Source organism: Eupeodes corollae, chromosome 2 (assembly GCF_945859685.1).
Source record: "Eupeodes corollae chromosome 2, idEupCoro1.1, whole genome shotgun sequence".
Classification (NCBI taxonomy): Eukaryota; Metazoa; Arthropoda; class Insecta; order Diptera; family Syrphidae; genus Eupeodes; species Eupeodes corollae.
This window is the reverse complement of record NC_079148.1, coordinates 68,006,183-68,032,065: the sequence shown is the minus strand read 5'-3', so window position 1 is coordinate 68,032,065 and position 25,883 is coordinate 68,006,183. Positions and strand designations below refer to the sequence as shown.

Genomic DNA, 25,883 nt, shown 5'->3' with positions numbered 1-25,883 from the left:
TATCAAAAAAGGAATCCAAACGTATCAATTCGGTATTTCTGGAAAATATTTAGTAAATTAGTAAAATTATCAATTATTTATAAATTTTTTATTTTACAAACATTTTTGGTATTCGATATCTTTATATTTGCCTCTTTTTTGTGAATAGCTGAAAGTTATTTTTATTTTTTTTTTCAACTATCTGAACTTAGGTATTCAATTCGTTCAATAAGGTATCTTTAAATCCACCTATCCAACACAAGATTGAACGCAGGCAATATACATACAAAATAAAGTGTGTTTTGACATATTTTCAAATATTTCAAACGCCAAGTTGATCATTTATAAAATAATGAAAACACAAATAAAATGAGTTATTCGGGTAGAAAACAACAACGTTTTTGAATAAATTGACAGTTTTTGACAAAGTAAGGGATTTGGAGGTAAATTTCCGTATGTTGAAAAATTCCTTTCCAAGTCAAAATTTTATAATAAGTTGAAATGGGAAGGTTCAGACAACATAACTACTTTCTTTGAACACAATATAAGATAAAGGCAGCGGTTAGTTTTTCGGATGACGAAAATTCAAATTCAAATTTGGAACTTTACTTGCAGAAAGTACCAACGACATCATTAATCACAAAAAAAAACATTTTACATATGTAACATAATTTTTAACAAAAAACTTTAAATAAAATTGATCATTTTAAAAAAAAAATGACGAAGTTTGAATGAAAAAACATGATTAGCTGACATTTTGACATAAGCGGGCTCCACTCGATAAAAACGGAGATTTTTCTTGACTAACTTTTCAGTTAACTTTCCAACAAAGTTAAATTAATTGGAAGTATAGTTTTTTTGGCAACTGGCCAACCGGAAACCTTACATACTCATAAATTTAAACTGTTCGAGCGCGAAAGTTGTTAAGAATGTCTGATTGGAAAGTTACTTAAGACGAAGTGATTAAACTCATCAAAGCTTGTGTGAAATTTAGAAAGCTAAGAAGAGGATTTAATTATCTTAGGACTATGGAAGGAGCATAGAAAAGGAATGCTTACGTTTCTGAAAAAATAAAAAGTGGACAGTTCAAAAAAATCTGAATCATTAACGAGTTCCATTTGTCGTCTTAATTTATTTTACTATGAGAATGAGTATTTGTAATTTTTCACTTTACTAAATCAAATATTTGACAGTTTGTCTGTTTTTTGTGTTGGCTCTTGCGATGAATTTACAGCCAGTGGAGACGCCCATTAAATCAAGTATATTTTTGCCGAAATGTCAGCTAAATTTGTATTTGTTATTTAAGCCTTTAGTGCATGGTGGCTCATATATAAGCCAAACCGTATTTTTATCGATATTTTCTAGTATTAAACAAATTCTGTTGTTTTGTGCATAAAGTGTGAAATTAATAACGTGCAGAAATATAGGTTCATTTTATACCGAGATAACAGAATTCAGATATGGACCCACAATGGTTTTACGGAGGAGCAATGACGAAGATTCTTCAAATGATGAGCACGAGGTAAACAGGTGCAAAAATCTTCCGCCTCTATATATTCCAGAGTCTGATAAATCCGGTTGGGAATTAGAAGATAACATTTCTCTATCCCAAATTGTACCTCCCTCAAATAGAAGTGCGAGATCTGAAAAAAAAAACCCAGCGGCCGGATGGGTTTTTTGAAGAAGGTGATAACGGAACTGCATTCACAGGTGATACGATACGCCAATACAATTCTACAAGTACTTTTTTACAGACGAAATGTTCAAATATATGGAACAAGAAACAATCAGAAAAAATTGTCCATATAACAGCAATGGAACTTGAACAGTTTGTTGGAATATGCCTTTACATGGCCATCGTACAACTACCATCAACTAGGCTTTGTTGGAATGAAAGCCTTGGTTACCCAAAAACTAACCTTGTTATGGCATGTAATCGGTTCGAAGAAATAAAAAGGTTCATACATTTCAACACCAACTCGACGCAAATACCCAAAGGACAACCAGGACATGATCCCCTTCATAAAATAAGACCATTCTTGGATGGAACCAGGCAGTTTCTAGAGAAGAATATATGGCGGTAGATGAACAAATTCTACCAACCAAGAGCAGATCTTCTATGCGGCAATACAATCCAAAAAAAGCACACAAATGGGGATATCAAAATTTTGTTCTCAGTGGTAGCTCTGGGTTCAGCTACGACTTTGAACTTTATAGTTGAGCCCAAGGACATGTACAGTTGTACACTGATTTTCCAAAAATTAGTATATCTAGTGACGTTGTTATTCGACTGCCGAGAACTATTCCCGACGGATTCAACTACAAATTTTTCTTTGACAACTGGTACACGTCCTTACCTCTGTTGATTCATGCGGCAAAAAAGCGATTTTACCGCTAGGAACCATAAAAGCCAATCGGGAAGGAATTGACAAAAAAAAAGGAAGAGGTGCAACTGTGGAAAAACTTTCGACAATTGATAACCTATATATTTCTGTGGTAACATGGTTTGACAACAGAATAGTGAACTTTGCTTTGATATATTATGTCCGCAGCAAATCGTCTTCTGAAGTCCAACGCTTCAACAAAAAAGAAAAGAGCTACCAAACTGTATCATGTCTAAAGGCAATCATGCCATATAATCGGCATATGGGTGGAGTTGATCTTTTGCTCTTTTTTGATACAATAGTATTCAAATAAGATTACAAAAATTTTACCGCAGAATATTCTTCCACATGATCGATATGACAGCCATTAATGCGTGACTATTGTACAAACGAAAATCTTGATGGTCTGAGGCTGCCACTAACAGACATGACATTTTAGTCAATTATATAATTATTCAATGATCGCTAAAACTGGCCAGTCAAACATTTCAATGATTGGTTTCAATAATGAAAACCAATGATAGCTTTAACTGCCCTTTTAAATTGGGTTCTAACTAGAAATAAATAATAAAGAACATTCTGTAAATAGCGAAATAATCTGGAATTATTACATATTTAGAGAATAGTGGGTATATTTTAAGTTGGTACACTACCGGTCAAAAGTTTGAGACTCAAAGTGTTGCTTGGGTTTATGAATGAAAATAGGATTTTTTTACCTGGATTGTTACTTAGACCATTCATAAAAGGTGCAAGTGAAAAAACCCCAGATATTAATCCTTTTCTGTAAATTATGAGACATTTTGTGAAAAAAGGTAAAAAAAACAGTATTGAGTTTTTGGCTTCTATTTGGACTTCCCATAGTTTTTATTTTTTTAAAATAATAATTTACATTCAATTTGGAGTTTTTTTTGACTGGGATAATATTAAAGGGTACAAAAATGTAAAATTTGAATACCTGTATATTCAGGATTTTGTATATAATGCTCAGTTTGATCCAATTTAAATTTATTTGAGACTGGAAAAGTTAGGGAATTACCTATTGAAACTAGATCTGCGATTATGACCCTTATTGAAGAAGGCTATTCGCAAAGAGAAATCGCCACAAAACTAAAAATATCCAAAGGCGCAGTTCACAGAAAATACAGCGTTACTCTAGTACCGGCCTAGAGTTACGACGAAAACCGAAGATCTGCATATCATCACCATAAGCAAGCGTTCTAGGAAGAAAACAGCACCAGAAATACGCACCGAGATCAATGAAATCCGAGAGGAACCATTATCTATATCAACGATACAACGAAGGATAAGGCATGCTGGACTTTTTGGGCTTGTTGCAGTGCGAAAACCACTTCTACGACCCCAAAACAAGATCAAACGGTTGGAGTGGGCCAAAACCCATAAGGATTGTACTAATGAAGACTTCAACAGAGTCTTATGGAGCGATGAGTCCAAGTTTGAGATATTTGGGTCAAATCGCACAGTGTACGTCAGGCGCAGTGCTGAACAGAAGATGCTACCAGACTGTTTGGTCCCAACTGTAAAGCATTGAGGCGGTTCAGTAATGGTGTGGGGATATTTTACCTTCGATGGAGTAGGAGATCTAACACGAGGGATCGGAAGAATGGATAAAGAAGTCTATAAAACGATATTGGAAGACCACGTTTTGGTATCTGGACTCCGATTAATCGGCGAAGCTTTTGTATTCCAGCAAGACAATGACCCAAAACACACTTCAAAACTTTGCCGGGGATACCTGAAACAAAAAGAAGATGAGGAAATTCTTAAAGCAAAGGTATGGCCACCGCAGTCTCCAGATATTAACCCCATTGAGCTCTTATGGGAAGAGCTTGACAGAAATGTCCTCAATCACCACATAAAATCGGAATCTGCTCTTTGGGAAACTCTACAAAACTGCTGGAATAATATTCCACAAAAAAAACCTTGTAAGAAGATTGCCCAAAATTGTAAATAAAAATTTTTGAATTTAAAAGAGGGTTTTTTGATGAAAACTCAATTTAGAGCTTTTATTGGTTTTTTAAATAAATAATTTCTGTTTAGTACAAAACTAGTTTATATTTTTCTTCACTTTTTTCACGTATTAACTTTTTTCTTAAAACTTCCGTTTAGGGGTTAAAACTCGATACTTCTCAAATTTCAGGGGTGGTCTCAAACTTTTGACCGGTAGTATATATATAAATTTTGTTGGAACAAAGGATTGTATTCAAATAAAAATTATGAAATATTTTCTGTTGGGTGTTTTTTATTGCTTAATCCATAGCCCAATAAAGAACAGTTTTTTTGTCAACCGTAACCAAAATAAATTAAGAATATTTTCGTTCCTGTTATGATCCAAAAATAATTGCTTATTTATCTCTTAATGACAACACCACCGCAGTCGAATATTCAGAAAAGTAAAAAAGAAAATACTTTCACTTGACGGTAATGACGATACAAAAAAAAAAGAATTAATAATGTCAAACACTTAAATAATCTCACGCATTCTTTTTCCTTTAATTTTTCTTCTAAAGTAAACAAGATTCATTAAGAAAACGGAATACAAAATAACTCATTAACACAGCTGTATTTTTGAATTAAATACCAAAAGAGTTAAGAATGAGGTGAAATTGCCAAAGACTTGTGATGCTGAACACTATAAAACAAAAAGGGGGCTCCTCAGTCGGATTCAGGCTACATTACTCTACCGCCCAACCCTCAAACAAAAAGAAACTTATTTTCTTTTTTCTCAATGTTTTTCTTTTGGTATATTTGGCACACTTTTCTTGGTTCAGTGAGCTGAATCACCAGATGTCAACAACATGAAGATGACAACTTGCTTCAATAAATCACTTCATTTTTTACTTTTTGTTGAATTGTTTTTCTTCAGTTTTGTAACAAACGAAGCGTATAGAACATAACATATGAGTTCTAATAATAAATCTTGGAAATAGGACATACGTGGAAATAGGACAATAGAAGTGGCTATAACGACAATACTGAGCTAGGAACAAAAGGGGCCAACACTACGATAAGCACGACAGGACCAGAACGACAGGGCCACCACCAATTCAAATGTATTTTTTTTATTGGAAACACGAAAAGATTACAAGATGTCCCGAACGCAAAAAATACAAAAATAAATTAGGTGATCCCCACTTGGCTCGAAATGAGTTTCGCTTTCGTTTTAATTTTAGTTTTCGGCTTTTATTATTGAACGCGTTCGTTCTCAAATTCAAAACTTTCTGACTCCTATCATCACGAGCTATGAGGTTTGTGGACACAGAGATGATAGCAAAATAGCAAGAGAAAAATATTCCAAAAAAAAACTATTTGGCTGCTCTTCTTAATGAGGACTCTTGCTAGCGAGGGGTTGTGTCGTGGTCGTTCGTTGGTTCCAAATGCCTTCTACAATACCTCCTCCATATCTATGTTGTAGGTGCCTAGCCTATGCCTACATAATCAACATACGTGTAGTTTATAGAAAACAGGAGGAAACACATATACGACCGACCAACCGACCGACGGACCCACCAACCGACGACGAGAGACGCGAACTGAACTGGAGCAACACAGAGCCCAGAGAGCGGTAAACATCTAGAATGTGATATCTATAGCAGGCAGCAGAGTGTAGTTGGTACTTCAAAATTTACAATCAGCTTAAACAGTTTCGCACAGCGCACAATGCAACACGAATATGCTGCTCCTCTCGGAGAGCACCATAAAAATAGGAGCATATTTTCAATTTTAGTTCAACCAATCAAACGGGGTTGCCGTAGTCTAGATTTTTTCATTTTTAGTTCAAAAACACTTTTGGATATTAAAGGAAAATTTTTAAACAAAAATTGAAAGAAAAAATAACGTTTTTTTTCTGTCTCACAAGAAAGCAATACTTTTTTCAGGATTAAATGGTCCTAGATTCGAAATTTTGTCTATCAAGTCATGTTTTTTAAAATATGGCCATTTAAAAATGCCAAAAACAACCAAAAACCCTGTTTTTAAAGGCCAAGTTAAGGTCTTCAAAATATCTCTTAATTTGTAGTGCTTGTTTGGAATCGAAATTTTAATTTTACATTATTTTCTAATTTCTCAAAATACCCGTTTTCAAAACTATTTTTATTTCAAAAACAACAGATTCGTTACAAGGAGCAAAACTTACTTTCAAACCGTTTTGCTGTTTTTGTTGAAAAGCGTTTAAGTAGAAATGGATTAGAATTTCTTTCAGATTTTTGTAAGGCAGTAGAAATCTTACAACTTATGAATATTTTTCGAATATTATTTGAGAAATTATAAATATTTCAACTAAATATTAAATAAAGAAATTATGTATGGATTTGGAAAGACATGACGTATATTATTGAAAAAATCTACTTCATAAGTATTTTTTTGAAGTTTAGTAAGTAATAATTAATTAATCAATTTTGAAGTCGGATTTGAATTAAGGCATAACCAAAAACCCATTGGAAATGTGTATTTTTATTGCCCGTAAGAAAACCTTGTCGACCTGTGTTTTTATCGCAAAAACAGTTTTTTGAAAGGAAGATTCAATAGAAAATCAAAACCAAAGTTAAAAGAAACTCATCTAGGGGTTGGTAACTCTTTTCAACCATATGTAACAACAATCAAGGGATTTAGTTGTTCAAAGAGTCGAGGAGCATGGTAAATAAAGCGACTTTTCATTCTGCTTTCATTAAAGCATAGCAGCAGCTTCGGCTTCCAAAGAGATGCTATCTCAGCTCAGCAGCATCACACTAAGGGTAGAAAATGCATGCATTGGGGATGTTTTTTATTTTGTTTTTTGTTTTCGGGGGATGATGGTTCTTCAGCATTTGTAATTGGGGGGTAAAAAGCTGTCGCAGATTGTGTGTCTATTTGTCATTTTAAGAAGAAAAAAAAGTAACAAAAACAAAAAAAAAGACGTGTTGTCAGAGCTCAGAACATTTGCTCTTATACAGTGTTTGTTTGTTTGTGTGTGTGTGTTTTTTGAATGTGTGTAAGTGTGAATATTTTACTCTCGAAAAAATGATTTTATTGTTATGTAAGAGAGATGAAATCAATTAAAAATTCGCTAGCGGGTTTAAACTTATAGGGATTCAACATAATACACATGCAATTACACAATTTATGGACAAATACATATATATGTATATAACTCTATAGTGCTATCGTAGTTTTATTTAAATTTGATATAAAGAATCCGGAAATAGGGATAAAAAGAGATTTAAACTTTGATTCTTTAACAAATAGAGTACATATTTAAATACTATCTGCTTGTCAAAGAAAGAATTCAAATGGGACAAGATTTTTAAAATATATTCATTTTTTTTTGTACGTGGTTAAGATATAAATAAAGTTGTTGTTAAATTTAAAATGTTCAGTGCTTTAGTAATATTTTTTATAATTTATTTACAGCAATTGAAGAATGTAAGCATTTATAAAAAAAAACTTTTAAAATAGAAATTGGGGTAATTCCTTTTTCGGATTTGAATTTTTCAGTGTTTTAGTAATATTTTTCATAATTTATTTACAGCAATTGAAGAATGTCAGCATTTATAAAAAAAAACTTTTAAAAATAGAAATTCGGGTAATTCCTTTTTTGGATTTGACTATGGCTTCAATAAAATACGTCTAAGAACACTTTTGGTTTTTAATGACATTAAAATAATGATTGAGTACCAAACTGCAAGAAAAACTGAAAGGGAAAACCCTCTGTAATTCAAAACTAAACAAAAAAAAATTAACTTTTTCTAAGGTCTTAGCTTTTTTTTTTTTTTTTATAATTAGCAAACACTAAAAGGGTTTTTTATACCTTTAATATGCCAAAGACACAGTGTGAGCATTAGGAAAAGAGGGAAGGGTTGGATAGGAGGTGTCGTTGTACATTGGTTTTAAATTTCTGAAGATTGCAATGACAGGAAGATAGAGCGTGGCAAGGCGTTCCACATTCGCGTAGTACGGCTAAAAAAAGAATCTCTGTACTTCATAGTAAGTCCGAAGTTGGGCTCAAGGGTAAACTGATGGGCATTCCTAGAAGCGCGGGTATTACGGTTAAATTGTTTAAGGGGAGGAATGCAACTGGCTATTTCACTAGAGCATAGTCCGTTAAAATAACGGTAAAAAAGGGTGAGGCAAGAAACCTTGCGTCGATGTTCGAGTGATGTAAACGAGTTGATGATGTTAATGTCACCAATCATTTTAAAAGCTCTTTTTTGAATACTGTCCAAGAGGCTTAAATAAGTTACTGGAGCACCAGCCCAGGGATGAGAGTTATATTCAAGTTTCGGATGTATATAGGTTTTGTAGATTGTAGCCAGATCAGACGGAGAAAAAAATTTCTTGCAACGTCTCAAAAAACCTAGACATCTTGCGGCATTATTGGCAACATCGCGTATGTGATCGCTCCACAATAGGTGGTTGCTGATGCACATTCCGAGGATGTCAAGATTTTCTGTTTCGTTGATGCAAGTGCCACTCATAGATAGTGGCAAAGACGGTTTATCTCGCTTTAACGATGCAAGACAGCATTGCGTTTTCGAAGCATTAAATTCCACACGATTTTTTATTCCCCATTGTACAATGCTGTGTAAGTCGGAATTTAATGAGCTAATCATATTTTGCCGTTGCAGTTCCACATCCGAAGAGGAGGGTTGTGAGTCTGTAAACGAATATGAAAAGCTAAGAGTGCTATCGTCAGCGAAAGAATGTATTGGATTAGAAGTAGCAGACAGGAGATCATTTATAAAAATGAGGAAGAGGGTCGGAGACAAAACGGAGCCCTGGGGCACACCAGCGTTTATTTTATGAGTTTCAGACTTGAATCCGTCCAAAACAACTTGTATTGAACGGATCGAAAGAAAATTTCTAATCCAACGAAGAAGAGATTCGTCGATTCCGAAAGCACGCATTTTCGATAAGAGAGCCTGATGCCAAACTTTATCAAATGCCTTTGAAATATCAAGTGCAATAATCTTACTTTCTCCAAAACGATGTAAAGATCTGTTCCACTGTTCGGTGAGATGAACCATGAGATCACCAGTTGACCTATTGCTACGAAAGCCGTATTGCCGGTCATTAAGAAGCTTCCGTTCCTCAAGATATTTCTTAAGCTGATAATTAATCAGCGTTTCCATGACCTTAGAAAGAAGGGACGTTAGTGCTATCGGTCGGTAATTTGTGGGAGAAGAAGATTCGCCTTTTTTTGGAATTGGCTGAACAAATGGAGTTTTCCAACTACTCGGAACGAGCCCAGAAGAATAGGATAGAGTAAAAGCTTCCTGTCAAGAAAAAAATGTAAATCAAAAATGCATTTAAAGGCTGAAACACAAACACTTTTCAGCTTCGGCTTCGACTGCGTTACGTTGGGCCTGCTTCGAGGTTGCTTTGAATGGCACTTTCAATATGACATTTCTAAAATGGCACTTCTGTCATAAGCAGGTGTTATTTTTTCTCAAAAATAAAAAACGAGTGTTGAAATCGAAAAAAATAAATTTATCGAGGAAGTAGCTTACACAGCCAATGAGAATCCCTCCAAAAACAAATGTATTTTTTTGTTGACCTTTTACAGCTGTTGAGCTGTCAAATTTGAACTAGAGCTTCTTCAACATAATTTTAAAAGTATTGTCGCTTGAAAAAGTGATAGAAAGTCGTTATCATACCTCAATATAACAAAATAAGTCGATTTAAAACTTTGTTTCAAAAATTATCAGAAACAGTGTTTTTTTTTAATAAGTTTCAAGTTTTGACCAAAATTAAGCACACTGTTTGACTGGCTAGGAGATTGCTCGGAAACTAGTAGGTTTTTTTTATTATTTATTTTACGCATAAAACTAACAATCAAAATCAATTAAAATTCAGGGCCTTATCTCCCTCCTTGAGTGGTTAAATGAATAATGTATTTTTTGACCAAATTTGTATCCGCATCGGAAATCGTCATCTAGGAAGAATGGACAATGATGCATGAACTTGCATTTGAAGCATTTAAAGGAACATTGAAAGATTTAAGCAATAATTTTTCTGCCTGGGCATTTCCGCCAAACAGTGCCATAAGAGTTGCATTGTTTAGCAAAACATCTGCTGAAGATTTCCCTGAGAAATTGTTGAATATCGGCAATTTTCAAGTACACGTCAACCAATCGAGGGGATTGATTGCTTTTCCTTGTAACTGTAACTTTGTTTTATCAAAAGACGGACTTATCAGCAAAGTATTTTACCAAACTTCATTACTAACTACACAAATTATGAATTGTTTAATAAGCGAGAAATTTAACGATCATTAAAACTATGCAATCTATTGACTCTGTAACTAACGAAAGACGAAGCAACCACCTTTCCTATTGAATTTTTAAACTCCTTGGAAGTGCATAGCTTGTACACTTAAGGTTGGCTCAGTAATCATGCTTAAAAATATAAACCAACCAAAACAGGTCGGAAGTTTTTTAAGCTCAAACGACATGTAACCAACATAATCGGGATCCTCGGAATGTGAACTTTTCACCTCCGAATTTTTCTTTGAGTATCCCAACCAACATATCGTTTGAGTTTAAGTCTTTCGACCTGTCTGTTTTCGCCAGGAAATCGCAAGGCCAATTCTTGAACGGTTTTGATTTTATTCTGGAATATACATGTTTTTCCCAATGGTCAATATTGTGTGACATGTTCACGGGTCAGAAAACCATCGGAGTTGTTTGTTCTTGAGCCTGGTAATAAAAGAAAACAAAAATTCGTGTATCGCAAGGTCCTGAAGAGTGCAACGATATAATCTCGAAAATACATGAACAAAATCATTAAAACATTTAAGTTTGTTGTCTGCTTATTTCCTGCCTGTAAGGCGGAACAGAGTTTGTTGGGTCAGCTAGTTTATTCTGTTTCATTTAAAAAAAAAAGAAATATGTTAATAGTTTGTGCCATGTTAACTCAATTATTCTGGCGGGAAACGGTGGCGTGTGTGGAACTTTTTTTTTATTATGTTTCTAATGAGTTAAGAGCACATCAGTGTAGATCAGTAAAATAAAGTTTGCTTTCTTAGTACTTAGAATTATTTGAAACAAAATTTTGACAAATTGATTATGTATATTCAAAACCAATATTCATTCAGCCAGTTTTTATTTCTACGATCTCGGAACTTTTCGTATTCTTAGAAACATAAACAAATTTTCTCATACAAATTTACCACTTTTTCTATCAAAAGTCTAAGAAAAAAAATCATTTTATAAATCGATTTCTCAAGAATTCTCTATCGAAAAGCTAATTTGATTGCTAGGTGAGAAAGTATAGTGAATTGTGTTTATATTACATTCATTGCTCTGTCAATCCGTGTACAAAAAATGTCCGAAATCTTACAAATATAAACTCTCCAAGTGTATACTTCAAAAACTGTTGAATTATATCGAAAAAGTTCAATTATATACAAATAAAACAAAAAAGATTTATAATTCATTGCGTTAACATGCATCTCCTACATATTGACATTGATTTCACATTAAACCTATTTTTTTATATCTATTAATACATGGTACATAGTTGAATGCATACATTATGTATGTACATTGTACATGAAAGACCTTAGATAAGTTATGTTTTTTTTTATAGCTCAAGTGAACTTTAAAAGCAAAAAAAAAATGTATTGCTTAGATTATAGAGATATCCTTTGAAAATTATTTCTCACTAAGGACTATTTGTGAAGTTGATAATGAACTCATTCAATCAGATCATGTCTTCATGGACGTTTTCAATATTAGGGACTATTTATAGCTATCATTGGTTTTCATCATTGAAAATTGAGTGATTAAAAAGTGATTTTTTTAAGATAGCTTCAACCAACCTATCGAAAAAAATCCAGTGATCCAGAGCTCCTTTAATCTTTAAACTTGTTTAACTAACTTATGGGATTCTTATGGAAAATTTGTTGGGTTAAATCTTTAACTCGACCCAATAACAAGAGTAGATTAAGGAATCAATTGAATCCGAATTGAGGATTGGAGACAGGTTTATGGCAACACTGGTTCGAAAGGTCGAATCAGCTACAAACTCTATTCAGGTATACAAACAAATTTTCGATTCGATTCAGTTTGTTGTGGGATCGGATCAAGAAATCCAATTTCGATCCGTTTCATGCATACACGGGGACTAGATGGAATAATACCAGCCGAACTACAAAAATCTTCAGACATAATTGCACCAATCCTTGAGGCAATTTTTACCAGCTGTCCATACCTGATCAATATTCCCTTGGCATGGAGAGAAGTTAAAGTTGTTTTTATACCCAAACCAGGTAAATGCTCGCAAGTCAATCCTAAAGATATATGACCTATAAGTCTATCATCATTCCTTCTTAAGACCTTGGAAAGATTGATTGATATCCATTTAAGGGCAAGTATTGATACAAGACTTCTGTCTTCGTCTCAACATGCCTACTGTAAAGGTTAATTGGTTGAAACAGCGTTACACACCTTAGTACGCGTCATCGAATATTCCCTCCATCATAAAGAGCACACTATGGTTGCTTTCCTTAATATAGAGAGTTCGCTTCGGGAGTTAATTAATTTAATGCTGACTAGCAGAATAATTAACTCAAAGATGCGCAACTCTTCTAGTAGACGATTCGTTAGTGAGAGACACTGCAAGGTGGTGTTCTGTAACCTCTCCTCTAGAACCTATTGGTGAATGAAATCCCAACTAGTCTGGATGCGGAGGGTTTTAGAGTGATAGCCTATGCGGACGACGTTACTCTAGCAGTTTCAAGAAAGCATCTTAACACCTTAAAAGAACTCTTACAAAATGCCTTAGACGGACTAATACTTCAGGCTGATCGGTGTGGACTGAGTGTGAACCCACACAAAACCGATTTAGTTTTATTTTCGAGGAGATACAAAATTCCATTTGGCAACTTTCCCTTTATTAAAGGAATGCAATTAAAATTCGCAGACGAGGCTAAATACCTTGGTCTTGTTTTAGATAAAAAACTAAATTGGAAACACAATGTGGAGGAAAGAGGCAACTGTAGCTCTCTTTTCTTCCAAAAAAACTATTGGTAATAAATGGGGCTTACAACCCAGTGGACTAATACTATTCTGCCTTCCCAATTATTGTAGCATGTTCCAGGTGGAACTTTTGGCGATAAAAGAAGTCTTGTCCTGTCTTAAGGAAAACGTGATATCAACATCTGATATCCATATTTTCTCAGATATTCAGGCCGCTATCAACTCTCTGGACTCTGTCTCTACAAACTCTAAAACCGTCCATAACTGTCGATCATCTCTTATGGAGATGGCACAACAGTTTAATATTCATCTTTGCTCTTTTCCGGGCCATATAGACATTCCAGGTAACTCGCCAGGAACGGTACAGTGCAGCCCATTCTACCACGTTTGGCAAATACTGGCATACCAATCGCTACTTGTAAACTGTTGCTAATGCAAGACGCTATGAAGAAGGCAAACACCAGGTTAAACAACATCACCACGTGTCAGGTCACAAAAAACATCTGGCCAACAATAGACTTAAAGCGATCAAGGTGCTTGCTATCTTTAAGCAGATCGTATATAAGCTCGATAATGGGTGTCATAACTTTACACTTTCTAATAGGAAAGCCCGCCACGCGACTAGGCATATTCTCAATTGACTTTAGCAGAAGCTGTATGGACGAGGAAGGGGAGGAAACAATTCTTCACTTTCTCTGTACATGCCTAGCTCCAAAACGCAAGAATTATCTAGGAGATTTATTCTTTAACGATCTAAATCATATTAGCATAATCAGCCTCTCAAGTTTCGTAAGGGACTCAAACTGGTTTCATTGAGCTTAGGAGGAAGTCTCAAGATTCATGTGGTATCACAATGGTGCAATAAACTGGCCTAAGTGTTTCCGATTCCATGATGGACAGTCACTTTAACCTAACCTAACCTATACACGGAGCTAAATCCTGATTCAATTTCGGTTCAATTCTCCTTGCGTACAAAGCATCTATAACGATTTTAATAGCATATTGTTAAATAACACTAATCAATTAAAATCGGTCCATAAAATCATTTTTTAATTAGGATGATTTACCAAGTGGAATAATCGTGGCTTAAAGATAATCCACAATGGCCACAAACTGGCCTTCCCAAGTAGATATTGAATAGAACTTAGATTAAACCAAAGATACTTTAAAAGATAAATCACACAATAACACAAAACAAAACTGCTTCCTTAAAAAAGAATATATTCATTTCAGTGCGATTAAATTTAAATTTCCATATTATGAATTATCAGTAGAGAAAGTTCTGTTACATTAAAAAAAAACACCTTTTATAAATAAAATCTAACAATGTAAAAAAAATATCTATAAAGGTAGGTTCCTATCTACCAACAAGACGTCGGAAAAATGGTAGCAAGAGGAAGGAGATAATTGGAAGTTGGCGAACAAAAGGGTCGTTTTGTCGGGTCGGGATCAGGAAGATATCCAGCTCAGCAGCTGCTCTCTGGCATACCGGCCGCTTACGGCTAGAAATGGCATACTTGTTTGCGTGAATAAATGAGCTTGTTCGGTACGTAAATAGGACGAGTTTGCGGTTTCTGATTATATCCCGAGAATCTGTTTCATGTTGTTTCATTTTTTTTTAATTCCCTTTATCCGTTTTGTTTGTTTTCTTTGGGATGGACTATTAAAAAAAAAATACCAACACACAAACATAAAACATAAGGAAACCAGGAATAACCTGTGCACTTTGAATACTTTTAGAATAAAGCAGGTATAGGTTCCTAACATACCTCTACCTCTACAAATAGAGGAAAAAAAATGTATAATAAAAACAAAAAATTGTAAACACCGACACGTCCTGTTTTTATATAGGCTTATATTTTTTGTTTGTATACCAATATCCTGGCACTCCTTTCCTGTTTTTATTTATACATAGTGTTGGGGATTTTTTTTTTCCTTTATCATCTTTGATTCATTATTATTATTATGATTTTAATTCAAAAGGGATTCAGGATAAAACCAGAAACCAATATGGCTTGATCCAGTTTAAGGATAATTGTTCCGACTTATTCATTATCGTATGCGACGAACGACAACTACGAAGGCGGTCGCTGGCAGCGCTGATGCTGGGCAGCCACAACTATGATGACAACGATGAAACGAAAGTGACTGGAAGAATGCGGCATTGTGTATAGGAAAAAAGGAAGTAGGGCGGAAGAATTCGTTTGCGCATTTATTTAGGTCGAACAGGATTGATTGAATATACCTATACTCGTACATAAACCAAAGGCTTAATTCGCGGCGCGGCGGGTTCTTATGCATAGGTGACTATATGTTGATATAATATGATGATTTGATCCTTTGTAGTTCAGGTTGATTTCCGTAGCTGAGCGCTTGATAAATTAAATACAGTGATGGACAAAATAAAAGGAACGCTTTGTATTTCAATATTGGGATGAGTATGAAAATGTATGTATGTATATATTATTTGTACATAGTTTTATGAAGAAAAACCGCATTAAATTAAGTAACTGATATAAAAAGAAGTTGCAGTAAACGCTCTTGAATAATCCAATAACTATAGAATAAGTTAATTTCTTTCTTTTTGTTTTTCGTAACTTGGACAGCCAATTTTTAAGATTTCTTAACTTATACATTTTTTAGTCAAATAATTAAGACATGTGAAATTCTTTAACTTGAACAAATAAATTGCGTATACGAGTATCAAAGGACGTTTGAATTTCCTCACATAAGGTTGCTTCATCTTAAGAATTCACAGAATCCTCCGAAATCTTTGAAAAAGTTCAATGAAAAATGTTGTCTTTTTCCAGAAAACTTAACAATTTAGAATAACATTTTTTTTTTCAAAAGTTCAAGGTTTCAATACTTTTGCACTTTGTATCATCTGGTCAAATATATATTTAAAAAATGAATGCAATGAGTCCTTTTTTTCAGTAACTTGAAGAATGTAATGACTTAAACAAGACTCGTTTTGTAGGTGTTAAATACAAAATATCAAAAGTATTTTAAACTAAACCTTTTCAAAAAGAATAGAAACGATTTCAAAACGGTACTAATTGTTTTTTTGTTTTTGTTTTGGTGGGTTAAATGTATTTACCAGTTTTTAATTAAAATGTTTTCTTTACTTCCTTACAAATCATAACTGTTTCGAATCTCTCAACCATAACTCAAGAAAAAAATCAACGTTGCTCGCTTGTCCTTAAAGGTAGGAAATTCAATTTATGTTTGCAATCTTGATCATAAGAAGTCTTTGATTTTGTCCCTGGAGACCCCGATCTTTCATTTAAATAGTAAGAAACTAACGCCCATGTTCCGAATTTCCATCGAAAGTGAATTGAAATCACTTTTTAATTTCACGTGAAATGAAATTGCATGTTCTTCAATTCGATCGAATTCGAAAACTACGAAATTGCTTCGAACTGTCAGAACTGAAGAATCATTCATTTTTATATTGTTTCTGAAGTAAAATGTTTGCTGTTTTGAAGATGGATGCAATATTATTATCAATTTTAAGTGAAAAAAGGAAGAAGAGATAAAATAAGAAAGAAAAATATTGGATTTGCTGACACATTTTACGTGTGTGAAAATTATGTAGAATTGTTTTGATAAATTAAGTTATTTTAGATTAAGCAAAGACGCTTTTTTATATGTTCTAAGGGAAATAGAACCTTTTATAATACCTTCTTTAATTCAAAACTTGCTGCAACCTTCCGATTTCTAGCAGAAGGAAGCTTTCAAAGATCAATCCACAAAATTAAAAAATGTGATTCGAATGCGTTCGAAAAATGGAACAAACCGAAATACAGAACATCCATTTGCATGTTCGAAAATCCAATTCACGATAACGAATTGTGGAACACCCAAATTAACTTTCGCAAAGTGTATTCACAATAAGTGAAATGCAGAACATGGGCAGAGGCTAAAAAAAATGTCCTTTTTGTGGATGTTTTGAAAAAAAAACTAGAAAATTTATATCGGAGTTACGAAAATGTATTGGAATTACGAAAATGCGGGCTTATTGAATATGACTGATATTTGTTTTTAAGTGATTAATTTTAAAATGGTGTTTCTGTAGCGATCTTGCAATGACGTATTTTTTTAACAGTTAATGGAAGAGCTACAAGCTCCAGTAATTTTTAAATTATGAGTTAACGATTTTGTTTTTAGTGTATAATGCATTTAGGTACGAAAGAGTTTTGCGATATATCGATTTGTAGACAAATGGCGCACTTCTAAAGTTAAAAATGCAAGATTTGTCTACAAACTCGCAATGTGAAAACCTCCTACGTATTTCGATTAAAAAAGGCCTTTCAAAGATATATTCCAAACTTCAAGTCAAACGGTTGAAAATTTTCCGAGATATGAGTCCGGCAAACTTAAACAAAAGGCAGTATTGAGATAAACACGTTTGAAGTTTTGAATAGTAGAAAATCAAGAATAGTTTTGCAAAACATTTAGTTCTAATAAAAAAAATTAAAAACCGAGTACTAAGTACTAAGGTTTTTCCCGACCATATTTTTTTGGCACAGCATTTATGAGATCCAAGGGAATAGTTTTTAGATACAAAAAAATTGATTTTTCGAAAATTTTAGGCTGCTCTAACCGTGCCCGCTTAATTGGCTTCATTCCACCTTTTATTTTACATATTTTTAGACAGTGCGGTCGGATACAGAATTAGAAGTTCTGCTAATTTACCACGTCAGACGAATAACCTTGGATAGAGGAATTCTTTACAATCGGGATATCATGGCACAAGACGGAGCAGCTCCTTCTATTCATTAGGGCTATGTCCGAAGTACCGAATTGGTAGGGTGAATCAGAAGAAGTTCTGGTTGCCCCAATCTGCCCTTGATATTGGGTAGTGGGGATGGAGTTTTAAGTCTTGGCCGGCTTACATACTTGTTTTATGGTGCTAGGTTTTAGTCTTAAGTAAAATAGGAACATAATGAAAAATGAAATAAAAAACAAATAGTTAGATTTGCTGCTGTTGTTGTTCTAGTTTCAAGTAGTTTTTAGGCAGAATAGATAGTTTTAGTTAGTTTTAAGTCTAATTTTAAGTACATTAAATAGATATTCAAATTAGTTTACTTTTAATTTTCAAATAAACAAACAAAAAATAAAAAAGAGGCTGGGATTGCGACCCACACTGATAACTTCTCATCCCGTCTGTCGATTTGTTTTGCTTAAAAGTTTGTAGGTTTTCGTGGGTTAAGAAAATTGTCACTTATTACTCTTAAAAAATTTAAAATTATCAATAATATTTTTCATATAAAGAAATAGTTTAATTTGAAAATACTGATTTTTAGTCGAAAACAAGTTTTTACCAATTAAAGTAGCATTTCTTAATTTTTTACAAATTGGATGAATAAAATTAATTTGAGAGATATAAAAACCGAACACCAATTTTTACCAAATTTGTGTACTATTTTTTGTAGATTTTATTTTTTTATGAAAAACGGCCTATTGGATTTTTATAAAAAAAAAGTAATGAATACCGAAAACAATATTTTCTATGAAATAAAAAAGTTTGAAGACAATATTTTTAATTTTTAAAAAGATTTTTGATTCGGAAGTAAATTTTTACCAAGTTTTAGTATTGTTTTTTTTCAGGTTTTTATTTTTTGTAAAAAAAAAAACTGTCAGTTCGATTTTTCTCAAAATTTTACCGAATGTTGACAACACTATTTTTTAAAAGATAAAGTAGTTTTAAGATAAAAACTTGAAAAACTTGTTTTGAAAAGATATTTGAGTCCAAAATCAATGTTTACCAAATTTTATTATTTTTGTAGGATTTTATTTTTTTGTTAAAAACTGTCAATTCGATTTTTCTTAAATTTTTTTCCAATGTTGAATATTTCTTTTTAGTTAAAATTAAATGAAAGTCATAATCTTAAAGTTTTGAAAAAATATTGCTGACGAAAATCAATTTTTACCAAATTTTGTTAAATTCTCTTTTAAGTTTTTATTTTTTGTAAAAATAATTGTCAACTCGATTGTTCTCAAAATTTTACCGAATATTGAAAACAACATTTTTTATGACACAAAATTAGTTTGAAACCATAATCTCAAATTTTTGAAAATATATTTGAGTCGAAAGTCATTTTTACCAACTTTTGTTAAATTCTTATTTAAGTTTTTAGTTTTTTGTAAAAAAAAAACTGTCAAATCAATTTTTCTCAAAATTTTACTGAATGTTGACAACAATTTTTTTTTAAAAGATAAAATTAGTTTAAAGCTAATATCTCAATTATCCGAAAAGATATATGAGTCGAAAATCAATTTTTCCCAACTGTTATTATTTTTTTGTTTAGGTTTTTATTTTTTGTAAAAAAAACTGTTTATTCGATTTTTCTTAAAATTTTTTCGAGTGTTGAAAATAGTATTCCTTATCCTTATAAGTAAAAATTAGTTGGAAGCCATAATCTCAAATTTTTGAAAAGATATTTCTATCGAAAAGAAATTTTTACCAACTTTTGTTAAATTCTCTTTTAAGGTTTTATTTTTTGTAAAAATAACTGTCGATTTAATGGTTAATTAGGTTAGTTTTATGAATAATTTTCACTGATAAAGCACAGGTTCCCTTCGATCACCGAAATCAAGCATCAGTTTGAGTGGTTACTAGACAGATGGAGACCATCTCAAAACCTATAGTCTAAATACACAAACAAAATTGATACAAATTAGTTTTCAAATCGAATATCTTCAGAAGAAATAAAGATATTGACTTAAAACTTTTTTCATCTGGTACTAAATATTGTTTTTAAAATTTGATAAAAAAATACCAACAGTTCAAAGAAAATTTAAAAACACTAATTAAATGGGTAAAAAATGCCCCAGTTCTAAGTTAAAACGCTTCAAACGTTTTTTTTTTTTTAACAAGAAACGCAGATCTGCGTACATAAAAATGTTAACAACTTTTTTGTAAGGTTGCTGTTCCAAGAAGTTCTTAATAGTGTTTGAATTCCGGTCGAAAGGTTTAACTTCTAGAATATCGCTACAAAAAAAAGCAGCACATGTATTCTAAGATTATTATTGAAATTTTGCACAAAATTTGAAAGTTCTTTAAACGACAATTTGGCAGCACTTGTTTTCTAAGATTATTATTGAAATTTTGCACAAAATTTCAAAGTTCTTTAAATGACAATTTGGCTTGTTGCATAGAAATATCGACTCTAAAGGTGGTTAACATTTCAGCTTCTTGTTCAGTTCATATGCATATTTTACTTAAAGGTACTTAAAGGCTTGTTGCATAGAAATATCAACTTTAAAGGTTGTTAGCATTCCAGACTCTTGTTCAGTTAGCATGCTTTTTTAACTTAAAGGTACACGTAAAGCATAAGAGAATAAAGCATAAGAGATGCCAAAGAAAACACACTTTTTGTAACAATAAATTTTTATTGACAATACTAGAACCCATATTTTTAAAAAACTGAATCGGTCCAAAAGCACGTAGAAATCAACCAAATTCTATTATTAATTATTTTCAATCACTAACAATCTAAATGATATTTTCTCTCCAGAAATGTGTCCGTCTTTTTATGTCGGTAATAAAAACATGACAAAATCATTTATTTATATGAATAAAATTACGTGACAAATGAAAGAACAAAACAACACATTTAGCAAAGGACAAATCTTATCGCCTTAAATGCTGTCCTAATGCTGTCATAAGAAACTCAATAACATTAATTTGAATCCTCATCATCATCGATACCAATCAGAGAATCACCCACATACATAAATAATGCACAATTCTCAATTTTTTGCCGCACTCACTTATACTCGGCTACATAAGATCACATCAAGACCTCTCCAAATCCAAAGATGATAAACCAAGTACCATAACTAAACCAACCTACATACATATTTATGTACAGATAAAGATGCTGTAAAACTTAGAGTGGGCGGAATGGTTTGATTTCAGCTAAAGCTGAAATAAACTTTCTTTGTAGGTACCTACATCAACTTATAACGCCGCCCACTATAAACTCCATCATCAAAATGTAAGCTTGCCTAAGTGGAAACCTAAACCTACATGTATACATGTGTGTGTATATACAAAAGCATAACGGCACCTACCGTATATAGAAAGAAAATTGTGTGCTTTTAAAAGCGCACTACAAGTGCGAATAATAAAAACTAAGCGAAACAATGTCAATACCTAATTGCTCTATTTTCGTATAGGGATTCTTTTTTGCTTTATCATCATTCTATCGCTTCATCATCGGTGTGGCTATACCCAATAGGGTCTGTTGTCCCGGTCCCCGTCTAACTCGAAGACTGTCTGCCATAACACTTCTAAAATAAACCCAATGTTCTAGACAAATCGATATGACCTGATGGCCGACGACGACGACGAAGACGGTATATTATATCTAAAGGGATTTTCATTTCAGGGCCCTTAACTTTCCATAGGGTATTGTAAACATTCCTCAAGGGACAACAGACAACAACGAAAACAAAAACAATAAAAATGATGATACGACCTCGTCTTCGCCATAATTTAACCATTTAATTCGGTTGGCCGATTTTGATGCTTTTTTTCTTTTTCTTCTGCGTACACTTCGGTCGTTTTACTTTCGTACCATCACAGATCAATATGATAACGTGGAAGGAGAAAAGAAGGTAAACTAACAAATACCTATACCCATAGATACTTATGATTTGGGTGACTCAGTTTTTCTTTTTATTCTCTATACACTTTTATGTACATATTTATTTTCGCAATGAAAAGTTTTATTCGTTTACGAAACGTTTACTCTAAGCACATAATAGGTGCACATTTACCCTTCACCTGATTACCTAGAAAAGGAAATAAAGGAAAACAGCTACAAAAAAAAAGAAAGAGGAAAAATGGTGGAAAGACAAAACACACAAATTCCTCCTTAAGTAGAATTGATAATGAGAGTAAATTTTAAATAAATAATTAAAGGATGAGGTTGGCATGTCATCATCATCTTCATCATCGTCATCATCATCATCAGCCACATGAACGGATTACCTCAATTTCGATTCGGATCCACATAACAGTGGTAAGCAAAAGTGTAATCAACCATAAATTAAATTTACTAAGTGCTAGCAACACAACACAACACAATAAGGTTTTCAGAACAAGGCTGTTGCTAGTAGTATAGATATTTAGAATCCATGACAGCAGCGTAACGCAGCGAAGCAAATAATAATCTTGAACCGATGGAACTTGTGGCCTTAATTGACGATTTAAGGCATTATTATAGTTTGTAGACATGCTCATTTATTTTTTCTTCAATTGGGCACTTACGAAATATTTGGAAATACACAATTCATTTATTTTACTTAAAAGGTGTTTTTTTAAACGCTTTAAAAATTATTTCTGGCAACTAACCGACTTGGTTGGCTCGATTAAATTCCAGCCGAGCGAGAGACAAAATTCGTCCACTTTTTGCCGTAAAGGGTCTTATGTCGGCAATAACAAGCCAAATATTCTGTTCCAAAGCTTCAATCGTCTTCGGGCTTATCTCTGTAGGCAAGCATAACCCCACAAAAAATAGTCCAAAGGAGACGCAACAGGATTACGCAAGACGCAACAGGATTACGACGCTAGATAATGCACCTTCCAAAGCTTTCTTCAATAAATTGATGCATTGGGCGAAGCGTTCAGTTGGTAATAAATTTGAACGCTATGCGAACGTAGTACAGATATAAGTATATTCATTATAAAATGACAAAGCAAACTGGGCATAAATCAAGTGACAGCAGCTGTCAAAAAGACTTATTCCGAAAATATATTGCCAGATTGAAAACAAAATGTTTGCTTCTTGAAATGTTCTTTTTTTTTAAATTAATTTTAGTTTTAAATTTTAAATAAAATGAATAACAAATATTAATTTTCTTTAGAAACCATACAGTTTCTCCCTCGGAATCTTGATAGAAAGTCAGTATCATACCTCTGCGGATGGAAGTTATGCTTGAAAAATATTGAAAAATTATTTGTAAATCAATTGCTGTGAAGCTTAAACGTTAACCTTCTCCGGACGTTGCTCACAGACGAGAATGTTAAATGTAGCCGAGAGTGTGAAACTCAATTCAGGAACATCAACTCACAATTGATCCCAACAGCTCAAAATTTCATAACTGAGGAGAATTCCGCAGTAAGATATCGGACTATTCGAATTACTATGTATAATTAACTCGAGCCGAACTCCACTGTCAGGCAGGATGATCCATTCAAAATAGACGACGAAAGCCAACAATCCTGTCCTCCCGACTTAAACGAAGTCAGCCATATCTAAGCTGAAGTCTAATAAAGCCGCTGGAGCGGATGGCTTGAATGGCGAGCTCTTTAAAGCAGCTGGAGATAAGTTGGTTAGGAGCATGCATCAACTTATCTGTAAGATATGGTCGGAGGAATCAGTCTACTTAACATCGCCTACAAAATCTTCTCTGCCGTAATATGTGAACATCTAAAGCCCATCGTCAACAACCTGATAGGTCCTTATCAGTGTGGTTTTAGATCAGGAAAGTCCACAGTCGATCAAATATTCACATTACGGCAGATCCTTGAAAAAACCCAAGAACACCGAATCGACACCCACCATCTTTTCATCGATTTCAAGACCGCATATGACAGCATCTACAGGGACGAGCTGTATAGAGCCATGTCTAGTTTTGGCATCCCTGCCAAACTCGTCCGTTTAAGCAGGATAACCATTAAGAATTCACGCTGCTCCATAAAGGTTGAAAACAACTTAACAGAACCTTTCGATGTCAAAAAAGGTTTTAGACAACGTGGTGAGCTGTCATGCGATTTTTTTTAACATTGTACTTGAAAGAATAGTGCAGAGCTCACACGTCAACACTAGAGGCACTACTTTTCAAAATTCTGTCCAATTACTAGCATATGCTGATGACATTGACATAATCGGAAGAACTCAGCGTGATGTCAATGGGGCTTTTGTGAGTATTGAGGCAGAGGCGGCAAAAATGGGTTTAACGGTTAATGAGGGCAAAACAAAGTACATGCTGTCGTCAAGAAGGGACATACAACACCGAGGACTTGGTCAAAACGTCACCATCGACAGACGTAACTTTGTGGTAGTCAAGGACTTCGTCTACCTGGGCTCCGCTGTAAACGCTGAGATCAAACGCAGAATAACTCTTGCTAACCGCTGTTTATTTGGGCTAAGAAAGCAATTGAGTGCTAAAGTCCTCTCTCGAAAGACGAAAGTGTCGATATATAAGACCCTATGACAAAAGCGGATGCAAGCACCTTGGGTCGGTTTGAGAGAAAAGTTCTTCGTGTGATCTACGGTCCCGTATGCATCCAAGGGGAGTGGAGGAGAAGATGGAACGACGAGCTCTACGGGCTGTACAGCAAAGTAGACTTAGTCAGAAGGGTAAAAGTCCAACGACTAAGATGGCTGGCTCACGTAGAGCCCATGGAAACCAATGCTCCGGCCCGGAAAGTCTTCAAATCCACACCCACAGGGCAGCGCAATAGAGGAAGACCGCGGATTAGGTGGCGCGCACAAGTGGAAGGTGACCTCATCCAACTTGGAGCGCGAAACTGGACACATCTAGCTAGGAACCGAGCTAGATGGAGGAGTTTGTCGGGTGAGGCCCTAGTTCACACAGGACTGTAGCGCCACCTTAAGTAAGGAACTAACTCAACATTTTTATATGCGCCTATAGTTTTTGCTTTATCTTTTCTCAGTTTGGACGTTAGAGAAGAACGTTGAAGAACAACGATTTTGTAGCTTTTTCGTTTATGCAGCTATGCCACAAATTAGCACTTTCGATATTTTGGGCACCAAATTCCTTAACAATGTTATTAGCCGTCTTAGCGATGTTATTTGGTCACCTCAGAGCTGCGCTTTGACCGCATTAGACTTTTATATTGAAGAACCGAACTGTGAAGGAACCGATTTACTTAAAGCCAATATCACCAAAGCAATCCTTAAACTTCAGAACCAAACCGTCAACAAGGTCTTGCAAAATTAGAGTGAAAGAATGCTAACAAAATTTTAAGAAGTTTTCTGCAGACCTAGCCTTCTCTTAGTTATTGGATTTAAGATAAACCACATTGGCAGAAAAACACATTCCACAGTTTACAAATTGAACTTTGTACGCCTCCAGTGATGAACCTCACAGTTTTACTGGAGTGTGTTTCCTGTAAGTTGACGTACAATTTTTGGCACCGATCGGTTTTTATTTAGCCATTTTTCCACTCTTGGCAAAGACCTTCGCTTTTTGGGGAAGCCAGCTGACACACGGAGGCAGTTGAACATGGTTAATTAATAATTAATAAAGCCCAGAGAAACATTTTGATTTTGTTCTTTTTTGGCTTTCTATATGTAACAAAAAATTCATCTATTGTCATGCGGGAGAGCTCCTACGAATTGTCAAACGAAAATGCCATACGTTCTAAAAATGTACCTGAAATTTCTGAATTTGTAAAATAATTGACACAATTGACAGTTGTCAAATTTTCTTCATACTAAGATAACGAACATGTACTTATTTAGACTTGAGATTTTAAGACCAAGTTTTGAAACAAGCTGACAAAAAA

The 25,883-nt window shown here is 33.9% G+C and overlaps 1 protein-coding gene across 5 annotated transcripts in view; it reads right to left on the bottom strand.

The window, feature by feature from the left end:
- Window positions 1–25,883, bottom strand: part of LOC129946014 (tyrosine-protein phosphatase non-receptor type 9) — a 187,626-nt gene that overhangs the window by 8,605 nt on the left and 153,138 nt on the right. The window contains exon 1 of one of the 5 annotated variants that reach the window (XM_056056024.1): window positions 5,829–5,969. The exons of the other annotated variants lie outside the window; for them this stretch is intronic. Coding sequence (XP_055911999.1) covers window positions 5,829–5,954 — 126 coding nt within the window. The 5' untranslated portion in view covers window positions 5,955–5,969. Of the gene's footprint in view, window positions 1–5,828; window positions 5,970–25,883 lie in introns of those variants that run through there. 5 annotated transcript variants of the gene reach the window in all.